Below are 21091 nucleotides of genomic sequence, written 5' to 3' on the forward strand. Positions count from 1 at the left end.
CCCATGAGGATTTCCTTAGCTAAGAAGACAAATATAAGTTAAGTGAGGCATTTGAATTTGCTTGACTTAAATTTATAGACATGGACTGCAAAAAGAGAAAATCAGCATATCCTGTAGCTGTGGTGATACTGGGTTAGTATCCAGCAAGCAGCAGTGTCAAGATGCACTCTGTAGCTGCCTGGTGGTTCAGAAAGCACATCCTCTGCTTCTGCCCTTGCAGAATGGAGCTTGGTGAAATGCTGAGAAATGTGAGAAGCTCAGTTGCTGTGTGTGCACTCTTTTGTCCCCTCCTTATTAAATAAATAGACCGTGTATCTCCCTCTGCCATGGAACCTGTCATTGCAATCAATAGTTTTCAGGATGGCAGAACTGAACAGGTGTAGCAGTTGCTGCTCCTCTGAAATTGCTGCAGTGCTGACTCGGATATTTTCAGTGAGCTCTAAAGCAAATGCTTTTGACTAAAATATCCTTTTGTCTTGGATTCTTCCCTGCAGTTTATTATTGTGTCTGGAAGATGCCTCCCACTGTGAGTTGTGGACTTTCAGCTTAATGTCAGTACTCATTAAATTGTAGGAGCAAAAAAAATTTAACAGACTGGAGTTAAACCACAGTAGAAGGAAGAATTTGGTGCACAGTTCCACGGAGTTTGCTTCCTTTTAATTGCTGCAGACAGCTTAGGTATGTAGGTATGTGTACTTCATAGCAATGTTTCATGGATGTGAGTTAAAATTATCTAAACCCTCTCACCTCCTGCCAGGTGGGGTTGTACATATGGAGCAACTCAGCCTAATTGTTGCAGGCATGGAACAGATGGGGTTTTATTGTCTGGAGTTCTGGGAGTGCCTATGAGAGCAATGTCAGCAGGATCCTTGCCCCAAACAGCACGTGCTGAGACACAGCTTGCTGCAGGAGGATTGGCTTGAAGCTTTACATAAGTCTCCAACAACCATGGTTATGATGGCATGTATGGAGAAAAGGAGAGAGGGTTTGTGTTCATTTTGGTCTCTGTATTGTGTGTGATTTACTTGCTGTTTTGTGCTTGAGCAGTTTCCAGCATTGCACATAGTAGAACACTGAGTCTTACCGCCTTGGTTAAAACACTTTGTGGAAGTGATTGCTCTTATTTCCATTTCATAAAGGAGAAACTAAGATGTATGAGAGGGAGAGGGAACTGCTGTGGCAAATCACAGAGAAAGTGTTTACTTACTGATTTCTGTTCCTGAACAACAACTACTTCATCTCAGGCCTCCTTTTTGTAGTAAAGCAGCTTTGTGGAGTATGATGAAAGACAACTACGCCCTTTCCTGCTTGCCTATTCCTAGCCTTCATAATGGATGAAGCTTAGTGTGTGCTGGAGTATTTGTCCATCTCAGATCGTGCCAGTTTTCCTTGCAGAGGGCGAGTGAACTGGCTGCCTTTGCCGTGCATTCAGTTTTACTCAGTGAAGACTGAGATGCATTCCCTGCTGCCCAGTGTGCTCTGCTGGCATGAGCAGATGAGAAGATGAATGTCTGCAGTGAGTATAAGGTCACCCTTGACTTCCTGTGAAGGGGTAAATACCAGCCAAGAGCTGCTGCTTTTCTGTTCCACTCTAGCACAGTGTAGGAAGAAGTGAACTTGTGGTGCTGCTTTTATTGCACAATGAATGTTTGGGAATCCACAAGAATACTTTGTCAGGCTTTGCAAGCTGGACCTGTGAAGTAGGTGCAAAGGCCAGGTTCATGCAGCAAATGATGGCTCAGCATTCCCATCTCTATAATAAGCTTTGCAGCCTTTCTGTTCTTCCCTTAGCCTACTTTCAGCACCTCCACAGTGCTTTACTTTGTTGCTCAGGATAAGAGGACAGTGTTGTCTTAAGGGACACTGGCAATGTAGCTGCTGTCAGGCAAGAGTGGGTATTAGACAGCTCATCTGCAATAACTTGATGGGGAGAGTCTGGAGGTCAGAGAAAACGTGCTGAAGGAATGCTGCCTGCCTGGGCATAGTGATTTTGCTTTCCCTGCACATTGGACCCAGACCAGCTCGTTGTGAGGTTAAGGAGGGTGAGGTGCCTTCCTCACCATGGGGGGGTCACCTGGGCTGGAAGATCCTGTTTATTGTGGGACCAGTGCCTTTGTGTTGCTGGTGTGTTTCACTTCTCACATCTGATGTTACAACTACTAGTGGTGAATTAAACTCAGGAATTAATTAAACATTTTCTTTTCATACATGCCATATTAGTTTTCATAGGAGCCATTTCCAGTCAGCAGAATTTGTGTCTTCGGAAGTTCTTTTACTCTGGGCCTCTCTGCAGGGCAGCACTGGTTGTTTCTCTTTATTGAGGAGTAACTGTAGGCAGTTTTTAAAGACTATAAACCTAAGTTTTTAAATGTTGTTGTCTGGAGAGCTACTGCAGCCAGTGCAGAAGCAAGTCCTGTTGCAGTGAACACAGTGAGGGTAGAGGAATGCAGCTTGCCTTGGGGGATTCCTTCTCTCACCATAGCTCTAGGTGAGAGCCACAGTGTCCCTCTTTGGGGAACAAAAAAACAGTAGTGCCCACATGGAGATTCTTCTGCTTCTCATCTTCCAGAATATGTGTTTTTGAGGGAGAAAGGGCAAGTAACAGTCACTTCAGGACTGGCCAATTTGTGCAGCCTCAAGAATAGCCAAAGGAGAAACTTTCCAGCAGTTGGAGCTTTCCAGTTTGCAGAGGACAGACTGCCCTGGGATCAGTTGCTGTTTCTCTGATCCTCCCTGTTCTGCAGTTTTTCACCTCTCTGTATCTTGATCCTATCTGCCCTTCTATCTCCTTTTTCCTATCTCTGCTTCTTCCTTCAGTATTCCTTCTGTTTTTTCTATCCATGGTTTATCTCAAACTGAATTGTTTTGTGACACTCAGTAAGGAGCAGCACTGTTACATATTGTGTTGCCAATGAGCTTTTCTGTGCTTTCCCTGTTCTCTTGCATTTGAGATCCTTAGCCCCTGGGACAGAGGCTTTCCACCACTCTGGATTGGTACAATACCTGCTACAGTGGGACCTGCTTTTAGTGTCTAATAACATGATTAATACAGCTAGTACAAATAAATTATTAATCTGCACTTTAGGTTTCTAAATCAGGGTGATTTTTCCTGCAATCATTCTCTTCTTCATGAAGAATTAAATGAATGCAATAAATGCAAACATAAATAAATTCAAGTGTCCTAGGTTGTTCATCCTGAGAAATATGCAGGTTAATTCAATTTGTGTCTCTACATGTTTCTGGCATCATGATGTGTAGGTAGCTTGAAGAGCTGCATGAAGAAGTGATGTGAGATGTGTGGTTTTGGGAGATCACTGGTATGCCTTGTGTATTTACTGCGAGATCAGCATCTCTCCCCAGGAGACTGAGAAATAAAGACTGTAGAGATGGCTTGTGATCTGCCTTGCAGCACTAAGCATTAACCTCAAGACAAGACACTGGGAGCCATTTTTTTAATTCCTGAGCCTTCTGCTTATTCAGCATCTTTTCTTTGTCCAGTGACAGTCTCCTCTTGTCAGTTCACTGCTGACCTGTGGATCTGTCAGAGGAGCAGTGTTGCTGAAGTGACATCTCTCAGTCCCTGGAGAATTGTGTCCCACAGGTGCTGTGAAATTTGTGTGACACATGGCAGCCAACCCCACAGAGGGACTTGGCAGTGTGGAAACATGTAAATGCACATACTCTGGAAGGCTGTGTGGGAACTGCAGCATTTTGTCTTGCAGTTGACACTTCACCATTTTCTTGCTTTACAAATGTGTTGAAGATGTTCACGCTTCACGAATACCAAACACAAGGGTTTTCTTTTTTTCCCCCCATGATCAATATGAAGATCTCAGTAGAACACATAATCACAAATCTTTTCTAAGTGCTTTAACCGCTCCCTTCCCCCTCCTCAAAGCTACTGGCTGGTAGGGCAGTAATTGAGGCAATCACAGTGTAAAAATAAATCATTGCCAAGGATCAGCTGTTACCTGCTGGTGTGGGAACTAATGGTGGCAGAACCACTGGTTCTTTTGTCAATAACACTGTGTTTCAGAGTTCTGGTCTTCCATTTTCTCCAGGATCAAATTGAAGAGGCATCTTTGCCAAGTGCATTCCAGCTGTTAATCAGTGAATATCCCAGGAGACCAGTTGCTAAAAACATGCCGCAGGGACAAGATATATTTTGAGAGATGGAAGAATAGCAGAGGTGTGTGAGAGTAGCTGATGCAGAAAGGTGCTTCTTCGCTTCATAGCAATGGAATTCCTCATAGCAGACCTTGTGCAAAGCCTGGCCCTGGTGGGTGTGTTGGTCAGTAAGAACCTGGCTACACAGAGCCAGGATTGAATCCAAGCTCTTCACGCTTCTCTGCCCCAGGCTGCCTGTGGGTTCAGGACAATAGCTCTGCAGATGGTCAGGTTGGGGAGGAATTCTGCATAGTTAAAACAAATTAAACAGCTAAAGTTCATCTGGTCACTGAGGAGTTGTTCATTCACCTTGTGGAAAATGAGGAAGGAGACTTGAATTCTTTTCCTTCCTTAATGTCTGTTGATTCTCACTGCAGTGGCAGCTGGTTGCTGGTTTTGCTTTCACTGGGTGAATCCCAGCTGTGATTGCAGGTGCTGCTCCACTAGCTCAGATCCAAGTGGGGCCTTGTGAGCAGGCAGCCCATGTTGAAGTGCTTCACAGCAGTGGGTACAAATGAATGCTAAATCTGTTCCCTGGTAAATGTTGGAACCATGTGAGTGCGCTGAGCCCCTCTGAGCTGCCAAACCTTCTGTCAAGCTAGCAGCTAAGTTGTTGTAAGTCTGTGTTCCATTTTCTTTCAATAACTTGCAGTGTGTCCTGTAGGAGTATAAATATGACTCCAGCCAGGCATGAAGCTTGCAGTTGAAAGCCAGAGTGTTGGAGAGGCTGGGTAATGGACAGTGTGATTGTGACTCTGGTCACACTGAAATGGGAGGAGTTTGGGCACCTGTGTGTTTGTCCTGCTCTAGAGGGAAGTGGGTTATGGAAAGCCTGGTAGAGGCACTGCTGAATTTGTTTTCTGGGTGTGAGTGTCAAGGTTGGTGAGAAGGCAGAAGTCCCCCTGTGCCACGTGTGTGTGGATGCCATAGGGGCAGGAGAGCCTGGCCCTGTGTGCTGACTGGCAGCTGGTGTGCTGCTGAGCTGTGGCTGGCAGTGCTGCAGTGAAGGTAGCACAGCCAGGAGGGTGAGCAAGATGATTCTGTCCTGCTGCTCTGCTCTCTGAGACCCCACCTGGGGTGCAGTGTCCAGCTCTGGTGTCCTCAGCACAGGAAGGACATGGGCATGCTGGATGGAGCCAGTGCAGGGGAGGCCATGAAAGTGTTCGGAGGGATGAACCCTTCCATGAAGACATGCTGGGAGGACTGGAGAAGAGAAGGCTGTGGGTAGGCTATTGCAGCCTTTCAGTACTTAAAGGGGACTTAGGAGAATGCTGAGGAAGAACTTTTTAGCTGAGCTTGTTGCAACAGGATGAAGGATAATGGTTTTAACTAGGGGAGTTGATACAGATTATATATGATAAATAAGTTTTAAGCAGTGAGGGTGGTGAGGCATTGGAATTGGTCTGATGACCCATCCCTGGAGACATTCAAGGTCAGGTTGGATGGAGCTCTGAGCAACCTGATCTTGTTGAAGATATGTCTGCTCATTTCAGGAGAGTTGTGCTAGATGAGCTTTAAAGGTCCTCCTATAACTGAAACAATTATTTGAGTCTGTGAATTGCAGATTCTGTTTGGTTGGAGGTTTTTTTGGGTCTTTTTTTTTTTTCCCCCACTCCTCTCTCCACATCTTCCACACTTTTTATCTGTGCATTTTGAAGAAGTAAGGATGCTTCTAGGTAGGTTTTTATCCACTTGCTCTGACTGGCATCACTGAATATCATGTATTCCTAGACTGGGGCACAAGCTTTTAGCTGTGATGAGGGCTGGAGAAAGCAGCTGAAAGTCCTTGTGCAGGCAGAGGAGTGGGGAGGAGGGAACCCATTAGAGTACAACAGAGAGAACTGGAGTGAATTTTCACGCTGATGAGTATGAGAGTGGAAGCCCTGACTGCTGCTGCAGTGTAATCTGGCTGAGCAAGTGTTCTCCAGGCACAGTCAGAACTCATCTGTGCCGAGCACTGACATGGCCTGTTCCCATGATGAATATTTACCTCAGCAGTGGGGCTCATGACTAATATCCCAACTGGAGCAGTTGCAAACTCTAGGATAGAGTCTTTTCTGTCCTGCCATTCATCTTTGCAGCAGTACCTGACAAGCAGAAGGAAGGCTGAGGAAATGCTCCAGCTGCAGTTTGGTAGGGTTTTTTTTCCCCAGCTGTTATTTTACTTTCAATTTTAGATTTCTCACATCTGGTTCTAGATCCACCTAGAAGGGAAAGGAGTGGTGCAGATTGGTGCAGCTAGTGAGAGAAATGAGGCAGAAGGGCAGGATTGACCAGTATTTGCTGCTGTGTTTGGGACAGTGACATAAGTTATCTCTAATGATCTAAACTGGGGATGAGGACTGAAGTCATTATGTATGAATTTAAAATGTTGTAGTTGTAGTGATGGATGACTGCAAGTCAGCCAGCTACAACATTTTAAACAGAGTGAAGATCCAAAGCAATAAACCATCAGCTTCATCATAGCAAGCAACAAAGTTTCACAAAATGTCAGGCCATGCTGATGGACTGCAGTTCCCTGAGCAGGATGGGGCAGTGATGGCCAGGTTTGCTGTCACTGGAACACAGAGCAATTTGCAGCCTGTTCCCAGCAACTCCCCCTGCCAGAGCAGCAAGCACAGGCCAGTATCTGCTGGGACAAATGCACCCATGTGTAGGACAGTGCCTGTGCTTGCAGCTTCCAGCAAGCTTGTGTCAGGATCTGCATTGGCCTCAGCAGGGAGTGTCTTCAGCACTTTGTGGTGAGGGAGGAATTTCCTGCAGGACTGGCCCCATGTGCACCTACTTCCCTACTACTGGTAGGAAATTTCTGCTGCATCTCTGAGCTGTTCCTGAGACCTCTGAAAATTTTCCTCCTTTGTTTCAGAGCCATCATCAATCACTTCAACCCGAAGATAGAATCTTATGCTGCAGTGAATCACATATCACAGCTCTCTGAGGATCAGGTAAGCCAGGCATGCCATGGCCTTTTCTCAGGTTGACCTCTGGAATATGGGTGTTCAGGGGTACCTTGTCCCTGGGACTGATGATGTGGCAGCAGTAGGAGATGCACGTGGGAGTCTCATGTTCCTTGTTCAGATGCGAGTGAGAGAAAGAAAAGCAAGAATTGCTTTAGCCAATTTTACCACTACACACAGAGATTTTGGTTCCACAGATGTAGAAGGATGGGTACAAACAAGAAAAATATTCAGCGTTGTCAGCAAGTGTATTTGGACACTGTGAGGATGCTGGCATTTAGAATGGGGCAGGAAGTTTTTGGCAGCAAACTTAGAGCTATTGAGTGTAGTTTGATGTTTTTCTTTTGGTGATGTTGGGGACCTAGAGCTCTGACAGCCACTGGTAAAAATTTTCTAGGGTAATTGAATTCAGTTGAGTTAGATTTTAAAAAGCAGAGTTTTTTAATAAAGAGGGTGATTGTGTTAGGTTTCCCTTCCTTAATTTGGCCTGGTTTGCTATCTTCGTGTTCTGCTTCTATTGCATAAATTTGTAAACGTGGCTTTTTGAAAATAGGCTACTGTGAGTGGTCTCAAGAATGGAAGAGATGGCCTATTTCCCAAAATAAAATATCAGAATTATACATTAATCACTCTTAGAGAGATAAATGGCTCTGCAGGAGCATGTGGTGGACAAAATGCAGAGCTGCCAATGAGAGCTTGGGGAATCATCCCAGATACAGCTGCATCAACAGCTCTGGACCTTCTGGAGAAGAAATTGTTTATGCAGTCCAGGACAGACTTCATTTTAGTCACCTTGGGTTGCCCCTTCCACTGGATGGGATCCCATACTTGTGCGTGATGGAAGGTCCTGACTGTACCCTGCTCTGCAATTCATTTCTTTCTGTCCATTATATTTTTACTATTTCTTGATTATACCCTTCCATGTTTCCCACTAACCTTTTCATTTATTAACCTGCTTGATCTGTAATATGTAACACCCCAAAGACTTAGGATGAATGCTTTACTGATGCAGTGGGGGGAAAAAAAAGGTGGCTCCTACTGGTTTTTATTCTCTTGGTATAGTTGGATAGAAGAACATTGCTTTTAATTTACTCAGTTTTCCTTATTATTCTGCCTCTGAGAGTCACTGTATCCATAGCTATGCTTTGTGATGGTTTGTGTTATCAATCCTCATTCATTGATGATACACTGATTACATCAACCCAGGCCTCTAAAAAAGAAAAGCCTTTGATAGCCCAATTTAAAACTGGAAGCTTGGATAGAGGGGAATTTTGCATAGTCTTTGAGTTAGTCTGAGAAAGGAAATGAGCTTTTCACTGTCAGCTCTGTGTAGTATTCATCCCCCAGCAGTTCAGGGAGGTCAGGTTAAATCCTTTCTTCCTTGTGTGTTATTCTTTAAATAAAATCCCTAGCAGCAGGCAGATAATGAAATCAGTGCTGATGCATGAAGCATTTTGAGGAAGATGATTAGGAAGTTGAAAGGCAGACAGATTTCTCTTTTTTCTTTTCTCCCTTCATGCTTTCTCTCAACATAGGGAGAATATAAAACAAAATAAAGCAATAATAGCCCCAGATGAACTGCAGAGAAATAAGGGAGATGTCACTGTGGTGAGAGAGTGTGTGGTCCCAGGGTGTTTATTCAGACTCTGCAATTTACTGCACAAGGAGGAGAGGGATGGAGACTTCCACTTTCAGTTGTGCAGTGAGCTCAGGTCTGTGTGTTTGGACTGTGGTTTCCCCTCTGTCAGTAGCTGTAAGCACATGAGACATACTGGTAGCTGGCCCAGATGAAGCCCAGGGTCTGGCTTTTGTGGGGTAACAGAATTTGTGTTTCATTGTGTGAGCTGTTCAGCATGTGTGTGGGAAGGGGAGGGATCAAGCTTGCCTTCTGGCTGCTGCAGGCTCTTTCCTTTTTAGTTTTTCTTTCCAGCTGTACCTTTGTTTTAACTTGTGTGTTCACTTAATTACCCATTTCTCTGCTCTCCTTAAATATTTTCTACACAGAATCCACCATCCTTTATAGCCCTGCCTTTTGAAATGTACCACATTGAAATATTTAATGCTGACATTTAGATTGTGTGTCCACACACAGATACTGCATTTGGGACTGGTCATTTTCTCCTTTGAGTTATTCCAGTAGTTTCAGAAGACTGGTATTTCTGTACTGGAAACATATGTTTTTAGAATTTTAAGAGTCAAACATTCCTTTTAATTAAGATTTCCTTCTCAGACACCAGTCTTTCTCTAGATTCTTGTATGGCTGCTTACACTCCTCTGTGGTAAACTCCTGCTGATCAGGCAGGTATGTCTTTGACTATAGCTTTGTCTGAAGGGGAATTTCCAGCTGCTGTGCTTTGTTTCAAATTCACCTGAAGCTAAGTTCTGATGCCCTGTTCATGTGTTAGATTATTTATTTTTATATCCTTAAATGTAGCTAATTAATCAGTTGAAAGAGATTTTGCTCTATCTTCTTCTTTTCCTAATCCTATTGAAGCCTTTATTACCTTCTTAATTACTAATGTCCATTTATTACTATTCTAAGTCTGTCATTTCAGGGCTTTCTCCTTTTTATTTACAAGCATTAATTTTAACAATATTACATGCTGGGGGGATTTGTAGGCCCTTGAGAATGTTGGATGTGGATAGGCTATTAATGCCACTGTATGTTGTCAGCCCTAGAGGTTTCCAGGAACCATAGTCTGAACACACAGGTTGCTGGTCTAGGCAAGTGTATTTGTAAGACTTCATGGAACTGCTTTGCTGACTGTTGTGGGGTTTATCCAGTGTTAAGGGGTTTAGCCAATGTTCTGATCAGAAATAGTGGAAAAAGACCTTTTCCATCCCATATTCTCTCCAGCGAAGAGTGGGAAATTCCCAGGGGCAAGCAAAAGATGAGCCCCTTCAGTCTGTAAACACTATGGGATCCTCAGTGCCTTCTGCAAAGCATTTCCTTGCCAAGGCAAGCTCAGAATCCTTCCTAGTCATTAGCTGTTTTGACCTTGCTGTAGTTCCTCACCGTGAAGCAGGAAATGTCTTAGCTAGTTATTGGCATCTTTCCTCACTTGCTAATTTGTTAAATCTGACTTCAGTGTTAATTTGATGTTTTGTGGTATTCTCTCAACACATTTGGTTCCTCCCTGCACATTCTTTAAGGGACTGAAATATGCTGCACAGTCAAAAAGATGGGGTTGGCCATTAACTGCCAATGTTAGCTCTTCCATGCAAGTGATTATTCCCATGGCTTCAAAGAGGTTTTGGTACATTCTTGAGCCAAAGGGCAAAATAGCCTTTTTATGAAACTAATTCATAGGCTTATCTGTACTTTCCAGATGATTGGACTGCCTTGTACTTAATATGTTGGAGGAAGTAGACCTTCTCAGTGCCATATCTGATCTGAGAAGCTCCCAAAATATTTTCTAGCGTAAGCAGTTGTAGAGAACAGGGTCAAGGCAGTGAGGAAACAGCAGCACAAGAGTTGCTCCAGAAGAGCAAATGCAGACAAACAGAAAGGATGAAAACACAGCATGGTCTAGGTGGGGTCTCCCATCTGCCCTTTTCTGGATGTGAAAGAGCAGCTGTTTGTAAGAAGGCAGCTCTCTGCCTGATAGCAATGTAGCACAGCTTTCAAGAAAGGCTAAAGTGAGAGGAAACCATTAGTTTGGGTTGAATCTTCTCTGAGTAGGAATGCGTTGTGGTGCTTTGCATGCCAATCAAGTCTTCTGCCGGTTAGAAAATTGCTCACTAAGGTCTTGTTTTCTCTTTGGCATTTTTTCTCTCCATGATTTCTTCTCTAAGGGTCTTAAAATTGAGATATGAGACACACAGGACTGATAATGCTTGTTAGTCAGGAACATCTCTGTGCTTTTTTTGAGTAGAAGCCCCTCTTTTTTCCCAGCCACAGTGGGGACATTATGTCATCTCAAAAATGGAGGTAAAGTTTAATGTGAGAGACTGCTGTGAGCACCTGTTTTATGTCTGGTAATTGCAGATGAAAAGTGCTGGGAGCCAGAACAGATTGTGATGGAAAAACAGGACAACTCTATCACTTTTGAAATTGTGACAAATGAATGTAATACTTGGGTTGTTTCACACTGTGGTACCTTTGCAACTCAGGTAGAATCATGGAATTGTTTCAGGTTGGAAGGCCTTTAAGATCATCTGGTCCAACCACTAACCCAGCACTACCAGTAGCTGCAATCCAGTTTGGTCAGGCCACTGAGGTCATGCTTCAATTGCTGAATGCTCCTTCTTGCCACCCCAATCCAAATGACCTTCTGTTACCTGGTGAGGCTCTGAGGCACTAACCTACTCAAGGAAGTTCCACAAGGGACTTGCATGGAAAGACACAAAAGGGTGCAGTTGGTTTTAGGTGCCCTAAAGTGTTTTAATTCCGAGCCATTGATGTCAGGGTTTATTCAGTTTGTTCTGGTTTCCATAACTAGTAGCAAAACCACTGGCAGATACCAAATGCTTTGTCTTTTTTTAGCACTGCTGGCAGTGGTGTTAAAAGCCTCTTGTCAATGTCTGCGTTTGATATTTTTTAAATGCCGAGTACTGTCAGTGCTAGGTGCTACCACACTAAATCCCCCTAATCTCTTACATTAATATAAAGTGTTGTGAGGACTTGAGAAATACTTTATAATGGCCTTGGCATAACAGTGCTTCACTTCTGAAATGCAGTGAGCTTTGGGGCAGAAGGTCTCCAGCCTGCTAGTGTTGTGTTGCACACAGTAGTGGGAATGTGAAACTCCAGCTAAGGAGGATCACGAAGGCAAGACCTTAATTTAAAGTCATCATGTCTTTGCAAATGAGGCAGGGATGTTGGTTTTCATGGTCTCATTACAGACACCTACTCATGACTAATGGCTTGAAACAGATTTTATCGTTTAAATAGAGCAGAGCTGCACCAGGTGAGATTGGAAAGAATCTATATAAAAAGTCTTCTGGAATTGGCAAATTCCTGGTTTGCTTAGCTGATGGGTGTTTTCTCTGGTTTAGCTATTGTCCTCTTTTTTTGTTGTCATTGCTTTTGTTGTTTTTTGTTTTATCAGAGCAATGTCCCTGCTATTTGCTAACACCTCAGACTGCTTTATGCAGTGTGCCAGACTGAATGGGTCTGAACAGGCTCCAAGGTCTGATCAGCTTTGCAGCAAGGAGATTTGGAGCTGGAGGTGAGCTTTGGAGCAGTGACTTTGTGCTGTGCAGTGCCTTTTATTAACATGCAGGATGCAGTAAACCGTGCGTCAGTGGAGGAGGGGGGACAAGTGTGCTAGGCCATTAGAGAGACAAAAGAAGGACTTTGATTTTTTTAAAACAGCTGCTATGGGAGAGATGCACCCATTTTCCAGTAAGAAATGGGAGAAAGCCTTCCATTCCCTTCCTTCAGGCTCAACACAAAGGTGCCCCAGCATCCTGCCTCTTTCTGTTTGGTCTGTTGGCTGCTCTGGGCCTCAGAGGCAGCGTGACCCCAAAAAGCCTTGGCTGCTCCTGGAGCAGAGGAGCCTTTCCACCCTTTGTGCACTGCAGACACTAAGGCATGTCTTGCTTCCACCACTTTTGTGAGCTGCCCTCTTGGGCAGATAAGGGACTGCCTTGAGGCAGTTACTACAAACTAGTAACAAAATAAGTCCATTAAACTTCAAAGCAAGGTTTACCTTCAGTTCTTATGGCTGTTTTCACATCCTCTCCTGGCTTTGCCACTGCAGCAGGGACTGATAAGGGCCTGAAGACTGCAGTGGTACAGGTGACCACTGAATGCTGGGGAAGAGCTGCCTTGGGGAGATGCTTCTCTCTGCTGGCTGCCACTGAATGCAGCTTATCTAGCTGGAGCTCGATGAGTTTCTGTGCTGGGGCTACAGAAGCTACACTCAGTGGTGTGAGTTACGAGCCCAACCTGATTCACAGCTGGGAGTGTGCTGAGCACAATCCATAGGTTCAACTTTGTAATGAGCTCCCAGTCCATATTGTGGGGACAGGTTAATGTTGCTCTAGTTCCAGTGCTTGTCCTCTTTACCAGTGAGTTTGTTTCACAAAACACTTACATTTGCTTTATGCGTGCTTCTTTTGCTCATACTTGCTTTTTATTGCTTCTAAGCCTGGAAAAGGGGCTGTGGGTTGCTGGAGCAAGGGGCTGCAGGCTGGGGTCCGAACTCCTTCCTGCTGTCACTGTGCTGCTTTGAGCAAACCTTGAGCCCTGTGTCCTCCTGAGAGAGGGAAGCCAGTAGGGAGCCCTTGGGGAGCCAGGCAGCATTTGAAGTGCTGTGGGATCTGCCAGGGAAGGCTGCTGAGGAAGTGCAGAGCAGTGTATGGATTCCTGTCACTGTTAAGTGCCTGTATAGGGCAGGGAAAGCTCCACAGAGGATTGCAACAGAATGATCAAAACAGTCTGCATTCATAAAGATTAAATTACAACTCTGCACATCTGTGATTAAAGCAGAGGCTGTCAGTGTCTGGCTTGTGTGAATGCACAATTCAATTTGCATTTTGTAAAACTTCAGACTGAGAAGGTTCTTTAATCCCTTGTGAAACAGGAACAATAGGTGTTGGCTTTTGCCATAATGCCTACAGATACTGTGCAAACTTCTTTGGTTGTCCCCTGTAAAGCTGGATTTATAGCACTATGATTTGTTGCTCTAGTCCTGAGCTCCACCCTGAGCTTCCTTACACTCACTCATCCCTCTGCTTGGGAGTCCTGAAAGCAGACTACAGCCTGCTGTGCCAGCTACAGACAGCACTGTGCCTGTGAGCAACCACTCCTGGAGTCACATTTTCCTCTGACAAAAGGGACTGACTGCAGTGACTGCCAGCCCTGCTCGTTCTGGAGCTTCTTTAGGGTAAAACTCCTGCCTTTAGAGACTGCTACTCTTCCTTCTCTCTGGTAGTATCCTGCTGTTACAGATGATGTTTTTCTGCCTTCCTTTTCTGGATCCTCTAGCTGGAGCTGCAGCTGTTTCCCAAAACTGACAAATTGGGTCATGGCTCTGATTTCAGAGTGGGAAACAAATGGAGCTTTGTGGTCTCCACCCCTCCCAGAGTAGGAGAGTAAATGCTGCTGAGCCAAAATGTGCCACATCTGAACAGAGCTCCACTCAGCTGTAAGATTCGTTTTTTTGGCTCTCTGACACTTGACATTTGGATGTTAAGGCAGTACATAGAAATTTATTGTCCACAGTAGGGACCTCAAAGACAAACCTTTTAATAGTGGAGAGGATGGCACCTGATGTGTGTCACTCTTCTGTCATCATGTGAGATCTGGGAACAGGCAGTGGGGTTGCTCAGGGAACCAAGATGTGCCACTCAAAAGGCAGCAAGCTGGGGGAATGGATGTCTGGAGGGATGGAAGCTGGGGAAGGTGGTTCATCAGCCAAATGCCAGAGGCTATAAATCAATTCCACTGCCTCAGTCAGAGGGCCCCAGGATTCCCCCATGGCTCAGTTAAGGCACGGATAAGCTCCTGGGGAGCTGAGCATTGCTGGCAGCACATGCTGTTTGAGCAGCAGCATCTGCCTCATAGCTGGCAGGGGTGTAGGCCTGCAGGAGGATTAATTCAGAGCCCTGTGTTTGCTTTCACCTGAGCACCTGTTTGGAGGAGTTCCTCTTTCACATTTTCCAATCTGTGGATTTATGTTCTCCACCAATAACTGCTTCACAGCAAGAATTTCTAAGAGGAAAGATGTATTGTGGTCTCCCAGAGAAGGAGCTGGTAAATTGTTATGGAGCATTGTCTGACAGTACATGCTATAAGCTGATGTGACCCAGCAAGCATCACTAGTATCAGTGTTAACTGGTGTGTCACAGTTGTATCAATGTTAGTTTAAGCTTTTCTCTTCTGTGAAAACAGGTCTTAGTTAGGATGACCTCTGGCAGTAAGATGGATAAGTATGGAAAATCTACTGTTACAATCCCAACAATTGGAGGAGGCAGTAATGTGCAGACTGTCACCTAATAACATTGTTTCCAGTGACTCTTGCCATATGCCTTAGTCTCATAGCTGGAAACTTTGCCACTAAGTGTCACTGTGTGCAGAATCCCACTAATGAACTGTCCTGCTGAAGGCTTATTTGTGCACAAACCCTATCGTGGTTTCCCAAGTGTATTTTCCTCAGCAGCTGTAATTTGGCAGACTGCATTTGTTTTTGAGTTGGATGTAAAAACACACAGGGAATGCTCTGTGGCTTCCTGACTGCTCTGAAAATGCTGGTTTTGGGTCCTGTGTGAAAGCTGCAGAACTTCTTATGAGTGCTTCTCCTACTTGTGATGGCATGGACAAGCTTCTGTCTCTGAGACAGTGGCAGCTGCTTGCAGGGACAGACAAGGCATCATTATAGCAATGAGATTTAGTGTCAGGGAGGTGATTTGAGGTGGCTAGCTAACTCTTCTTGGGGTGCTTTGGCTTTAGGAAGGTCTGCAATACCTTTTTTCAGAGCAAGCTGAGCTGCCCTGGAGCCCCATGAGCATGTTTAACACAATGGAAAGCTGGAAGTAACAGTGCTGTGGGAATACTGTGAGAATCTGGGCACTGCCATCAACTCCCCTCTGGTTATATTTCTTCAGCATATTGTAAACCAAACTATTGCTCTTCCTGCAAGTAAGGCACCACTCTTTTCACTTAGGTAGTGCATTGTACTTTGCAGCCTTCTCCTAGTTCAGTGGGAAATAATGCTCCAAACCCAGGACAAATCAATCCATATGTGAATCTGAAAGTCACAGAGCCCTGAGATGTCTCTCATTCTGCCAGCAGTTCTCTTTCCAAGTGTTTGAAGGGAGAGTGTGCTTAGCTGGCTGATTAATGACTGAGTCTCCTTTTCCAGTTCTGTTCTGCTTTAGAAATACATATACCCCTCCCCAAGCCTAGGTACCAGCCTCTGCTCAGCTGTGTTATGGTGGTGGTTTGCTGGAGTCAGGCATCTGCCCAGCTTGCAGGAAACATCAGCTATCTCTGTCACCACCAGGTTTATCTGTCATTTTATAAACAGCTTACAACACAGATCATGGTTCTAGATGGAGCTTTGTGTGACTGTATCTGCAGGTGGTTTTGGCCCTTTCATTTCCTAAAATAGGTAGCTGTGAACTGCAGTGTAGAGTTCTTAAGGCTGTGCTTTGTTTGCTGTAAGTGCTCTTTTTGTTGAACACCTTGAAACACTAGAAGAAGAACAGTCTTTCCACTGATGAAAACAGAAATGTGGATTTGTGAGGGAGCGAGCTGAGGTAGGCATGCTGGAACTCAGACTTTGATTGTCTGCTTTAATTCTTTGCATCAGGGCTGCTTTGCTGGGAATTTTCTACCCTGTGCTCCTGAAAACTAGCGACTTGATGGAAGCATCTCACTACAGAGTCTTAGCTCTCACCTCAGCTGTAAAGATGTGCTTTGCTATTTTAAGGGATGGACCTATTTAATTACAGTACCACCTACAAGTCACTTTATCGGCATAGGAAGAAAACTTAGGTCTGTTGCTGGGCTAAACTCCCCTTCTCGGAAGAATAAAAAGAAATCTGCTGTAATACTCCATCTCAGCCTCTTTGCAGATACCTGAGCGTGACACAATTTTTGCAGAGTAGAATATTAACATGATCTGAACCTTAATTTCTCTGCTTGGTGACAGCTTTCCACATCATGCAGATTTTGCTGAGCTTTCCACCCTCAGTAGTGCCCAGAGGGATAATATTCCTGGACTGCTTGAGTCCTAAAGTGCTTCTGTTGCTATTTAGTGTGTTGATGCATCAGAACTAGGAATAAGTGGCACTGGGGCTGGGCAGTTCATGTCATACCAGTGTTTTAGCATAGAGAAATTGGTCACTGACCACTCCTGTCCTAATTGCTCAGGAAGTTTGTTGTTAACATGTGGTCTTGTTAGCTTAAGGCATAGCCTGGTCCCTCATTGTCACTAGAAGCCCTTCAGTTGAGTGAGGCATGATTGGAAGATGCAGGTAACTGTTCTGTTGTGAGATGAGGATTTAAGCTGCCATTTTTTTCATACATGAGATCATAACTCAGCATGACTTCAGCTTAGGTATGTCATGGAGACCTTTTTATGTGACTAGTTTGGAAAAGGTCAGGTTAAGATGCTTGAAGGAAAATGGCCAGTTGGCTTGATCCCAGTCTTCGTTTTAGGAAAGAATGATGCAAAAATCTGTGAAGTTAAATCTGGGGAATAAGTGGTTTTTATTTTTATGGAATAATCTGTAGAAACCTGGGGAATGGAGGGTGGAAATCACCTGCTTACAATCTCCTGAGCCCCTTACTTTGCAGCTCCTAACAGCATTGTTATTGAAAAGGTTAATCCAGACTCTGGGCTGTCAACCCTCTGCAGTCACCTTACACAGTTGTACCTGGGTGTTTACAGGCTGCTGCACATTCTTCTGTCCTGCCACTTGTGACTGAGTCAAGAACAGATGCTGGAGAAATAGCCACAAAATGTTGAAGACAGCTGTCCTCTGTCACTTTCTCTTGGGAAAAGCCATGGGATCATTCTGATGCTCAGTGTCCCTCCCTGCCAGAGGCTCTGATGAGCCTGCTGGGATAAGGGCAGGTGGCATTTCAGATCTCAGGCTTCTTGTGCTCTCTGTAGCTCCTACTGTATGTTCCCTTCTCTCTGGGTACTGAATTGTTGTTCTGGCACAGTATTTGACTGGAGTTTTTTCCCTGCCCTTGTTTTTTCTGTGGGTGGCTGAGTGCTGTCACACTGCTGACAGTGCACGCATTTGAGAGGATTCCTTTTCCTTTGCATGTGCCTTTCTGGCATTTTATGATTCGGTCTCTTTCAACATGTGATAACAGAATAGAAAGTAGGTCACTTTATTTCTTTTTTGCTTTTCTCGGTTCTGCAGTTCTTGTGATGTTTGGATTCTTTCTGGTAGCAGTTTTGGAGACTTGTGACTTGGGAGAGTTCAGTTGGTTCCTAAAGCCTTGGTAGTCATCTTAGCATTGGGCCTTAACAGGACACTAGGGATATCTTTCTTTGTAGCCTTTGTGTGCCTTGGGTAGGCTGTTAATTAGTGCCTTTCACATATTTTAGAGAGTTGAGAAGGAAAAATGATGGGACCTTTCCTAATGTGCAAGCATCATTTGTTGCTGTGCTGCATCCTGTGGCTGCTGCCAGCCCTGCCCTGCTGGCCTCTCTGAGTTGATTGTAGATGGCAGTTGTTGTCTAGAAGCAGTAAACAAAGTGAACAGCTCTACTTATTGCAGTTGGTGAAAATACACCATATAATAGCTCTAGGCACAGTCACAAGTTGGGCCTTAAAAAGGCATATGGAAGAAACTCCGTCTTTGCTGAGTCAGGCCAGTTCAGGTTCCAAGAAACCCCAGACCTTTAAAGTACCTGAATTTTTCAACCTGCAGACTTCTGTGTTGTATTTATAAAGTCTAAGATGTAGAAGTGTTGGGGTTAAATTATAGCACTATTTCACTGAAGCTCCCTTTAGCAAATGATACTTAGAACTGTAAGATCAGAGTCTCTACAGGGTAATTAAAAATGTGACCCCCTTTAGCTTCTGCCACTGGCTTTCTTAGCAAGATAAGTGTGGTACCAATTTATTCTGTGTTAGCTGAGGGTGAGAATGGATCCCTCTGCTTTATCCTTAAAGATGTGTTACTATGTGATCAAATGCAGACAAACATTTTGTAGAGCTTCTTTGAAATGTGAGACTGAGTTGAAGACACAGAGAGACCTGGTCCAAAGCTTCCACCCAGGCCTTCCAGTGGTGTTGAATTCCTGAGGGGACTGCTCAGCTGTTATGTCTGGTTGTTCAGGAAAAGAACTTGAACTTGTGTATTAGTATAGGGTGCAGTTTCTTAAGAAATTTGCTAAGCAAGCATGAAATCATCTTTACATATAGTCAAAAATTTGGATCTGAGAGTAATATCAAGAGGGCAATGCAGCAGCATTTTGGGAAGAGCAGGGTTTGAGTCCCATTTAAACAAAAATAGTTGTGCAAATAAAACTACCAGCTGATGCAGTACAAATTAAAGGTTTTTAAAATCTGGAGAAAAAGCTGCTGAGTTATTAATCCCTGAACTGAAGCCCTCAAGTCCTTTTAGTGAGTGACTTCAGCTTGTCACCTAATCCCTTTGACTCACAGAAAACAGACCCAGAGTTGTTCTCTGTGGTGTAGGAAGAGGAAATTAAACCAGTGAACTAAATAAATAAATTGATTAATTGGCAACAATAAGGAGTTGTGTATTCACTGTATCTAATTGCTTTCTTTATGTTGTCTTCTTCAAACTCCTGGGAAGACATGGGTTTTTGGGATGCTCATGCAAAAATATGCTAAAAAACCCCACCTCACCAAGGATTTGAACCTTCAGCTTCAAAGATCACTTGAGAGTAATCTTAGGTTGCTTTGGACAGTCTCTAATGGGGACATTGCTCAGCCAGGTTGAATTTATGCAGTGGAAATTCAGGCTGAAATTGAATACACCTCAGGATCACACAGTAAATCCAATCTCATTTCCTTGCTTACAGGTGATGTGGGCTGTGTGGACTTTGTTTCTCTTTCTCCTCCTCTTCTTCCTTCTCAGTAATTTTTATTCTACCAGATCAGAGCTACCTTTTTCTCATACGAAATACTGAGGAAGTGGCTTCCCTGAGCCTTATTCAAAAACCCATCAGAGTTAATACTTTTCAAAATGTTTGATGTCTAAGAGGCACTTGGGAGCATTAAATCTTCACACAGGGATTTTTAGGCTTTAGAACAATGGTGTCCTCCAAGCACTGCAGAAATTACAGTGGAGATGGTATTTCCATCACAGATCCTGCAGGTACTGATCCATGGAATATGGCAAAGAGAAATATATAGAGAAAGCAGAAGCATTGGTGATCAGCTTCATATCCCCAGGACAGTGGCATTGTCTTTACCTAAGTCTTCAGTATATCCCACCTCTATAGCCAGCAGGTTCTGTTTAGAGCTGTGACACCAGTGGGTGCATGCTCTTGATTCAGAGGGCAGGCATTGTGGACAAGTAGTTCTCCAGCTTGCTGCTCAACTTGCTGATCAGCTCAGCTTGAGGAGTCAACAGCTAAAGGTGCTTTGGAAAGGAAGCATAGGTGGTGTTCTTTTGTTCTCCTCATCCTTTGGAGAGAACAGGTGCCAGCACAAGTCACCTTTTCCTTGATTGTCAGTGGTGGGTACACAGCCAACACTGTAAGTTTATCTGGCCTGTCAGCAATAAACCTCACCTTTGTGTCGTGTCCTTCCTGCCCATCCAGCATCTGAATGTCTGTGGAGATACAGGCTCACTGTCATAGAGGTAAGATGCCTCTTTTCAGTCTTTCTCAGCTATTCATTTGAAGAGATTTGTCTCCTATAGTGTTTGGGGTTCTTACTGGGAACACATGAATCATGAGGGTGCTGAAGAGGTGGTAGGTCTGATATTTTAAGGACATAAGTGGAAGAAATGTTTATGGGATAAACATTTTGTTCCAAGGCATACAAGGCCTTTTTGTTCTCCAAGTGTGTTTTGATTGCAAGATGCCATTTAACCATGCCAGGACTACTTCTTCAGAGGCACAGCTATTATCCTGGGCTCTGATAGTTTCTGTCATGTATAAGGAGAAAGGACTAGAAACAAATGAGTGTCAGCAACCTTTGGAGCCTCTGTGTTTATTCCAGAGACTGCACATGGATGTCTTCCTCTGAGAAGGACAGTAATAAGCAGCAGACAGTTTAATTTCTCAGAAACATCTGAGCTGTTTTCTGTGTGTGGTCCATCCATGCCCAAGTCTCTGCTGCCACTCAGCTTCACCTTGCTGGCTGTCTGCTGGCCAGCTTTCCAGCACATCTCCATTTCAGTCAAGAAGTGTCTCAGCCTACAGCGTTCAGCATCCTATCAGCCCTGCCCTTTGATTGTCTTGGATAGTAGCCTCTGCATTTCCATTTGTCCCAATAGCTGTTTAAATGTTCCTTTTAAATTAACTTAGCAGTCAGGTTTAAGCAGTTCTGGTTTTGCAGGCAGAAAACGTTTTCTG

At 44.2% G+C, this 21091-nt stretch overlaps 1 protein-coding gene across 6 annotated transcripts in view; it reads left to right on the plus strand.

Moving 5' to 3' along the window:
* Nucleotides 1–21091, plus strand: part of ARMH3 (armadillo like helical domain containing 3) — a 122726-nt gene that overhangs the window by 81853 nt on the left and 19782 nt on the right. For 5 of the 6 annotated variants that reach the window (XM_064431087.1, XM_064431090.1, XM_064431089.1 and 2 more), the window contains exon 24: nucleotides 7034–7112. In XM_064431087.1, coding sequence (XP_064287157.1) covers nucleotides 7034–7112 — 79 coding nt within the window. Of the gene's footprint in view, nucleotides 1–494; nucleotides 589–7033; nucleotides 7113–21091 lie in introns of those variants that run through there. The other variant, XM_064431091.1, reaches the window with a different exon arrangement.

Source organism: Passer domesticus, chromosome 8 (genome assembly GCF_036417665.1).
Source record: "Passer domesticus isolate bPasDom1 chromosome 8, bPasDom1.hap1, whole genome shotgun sequence".
NCBI lineage: Eukaryota > Metazoa > Chordata > Aves > Passeriformes > Passeridae > Passer > Passer domesticus.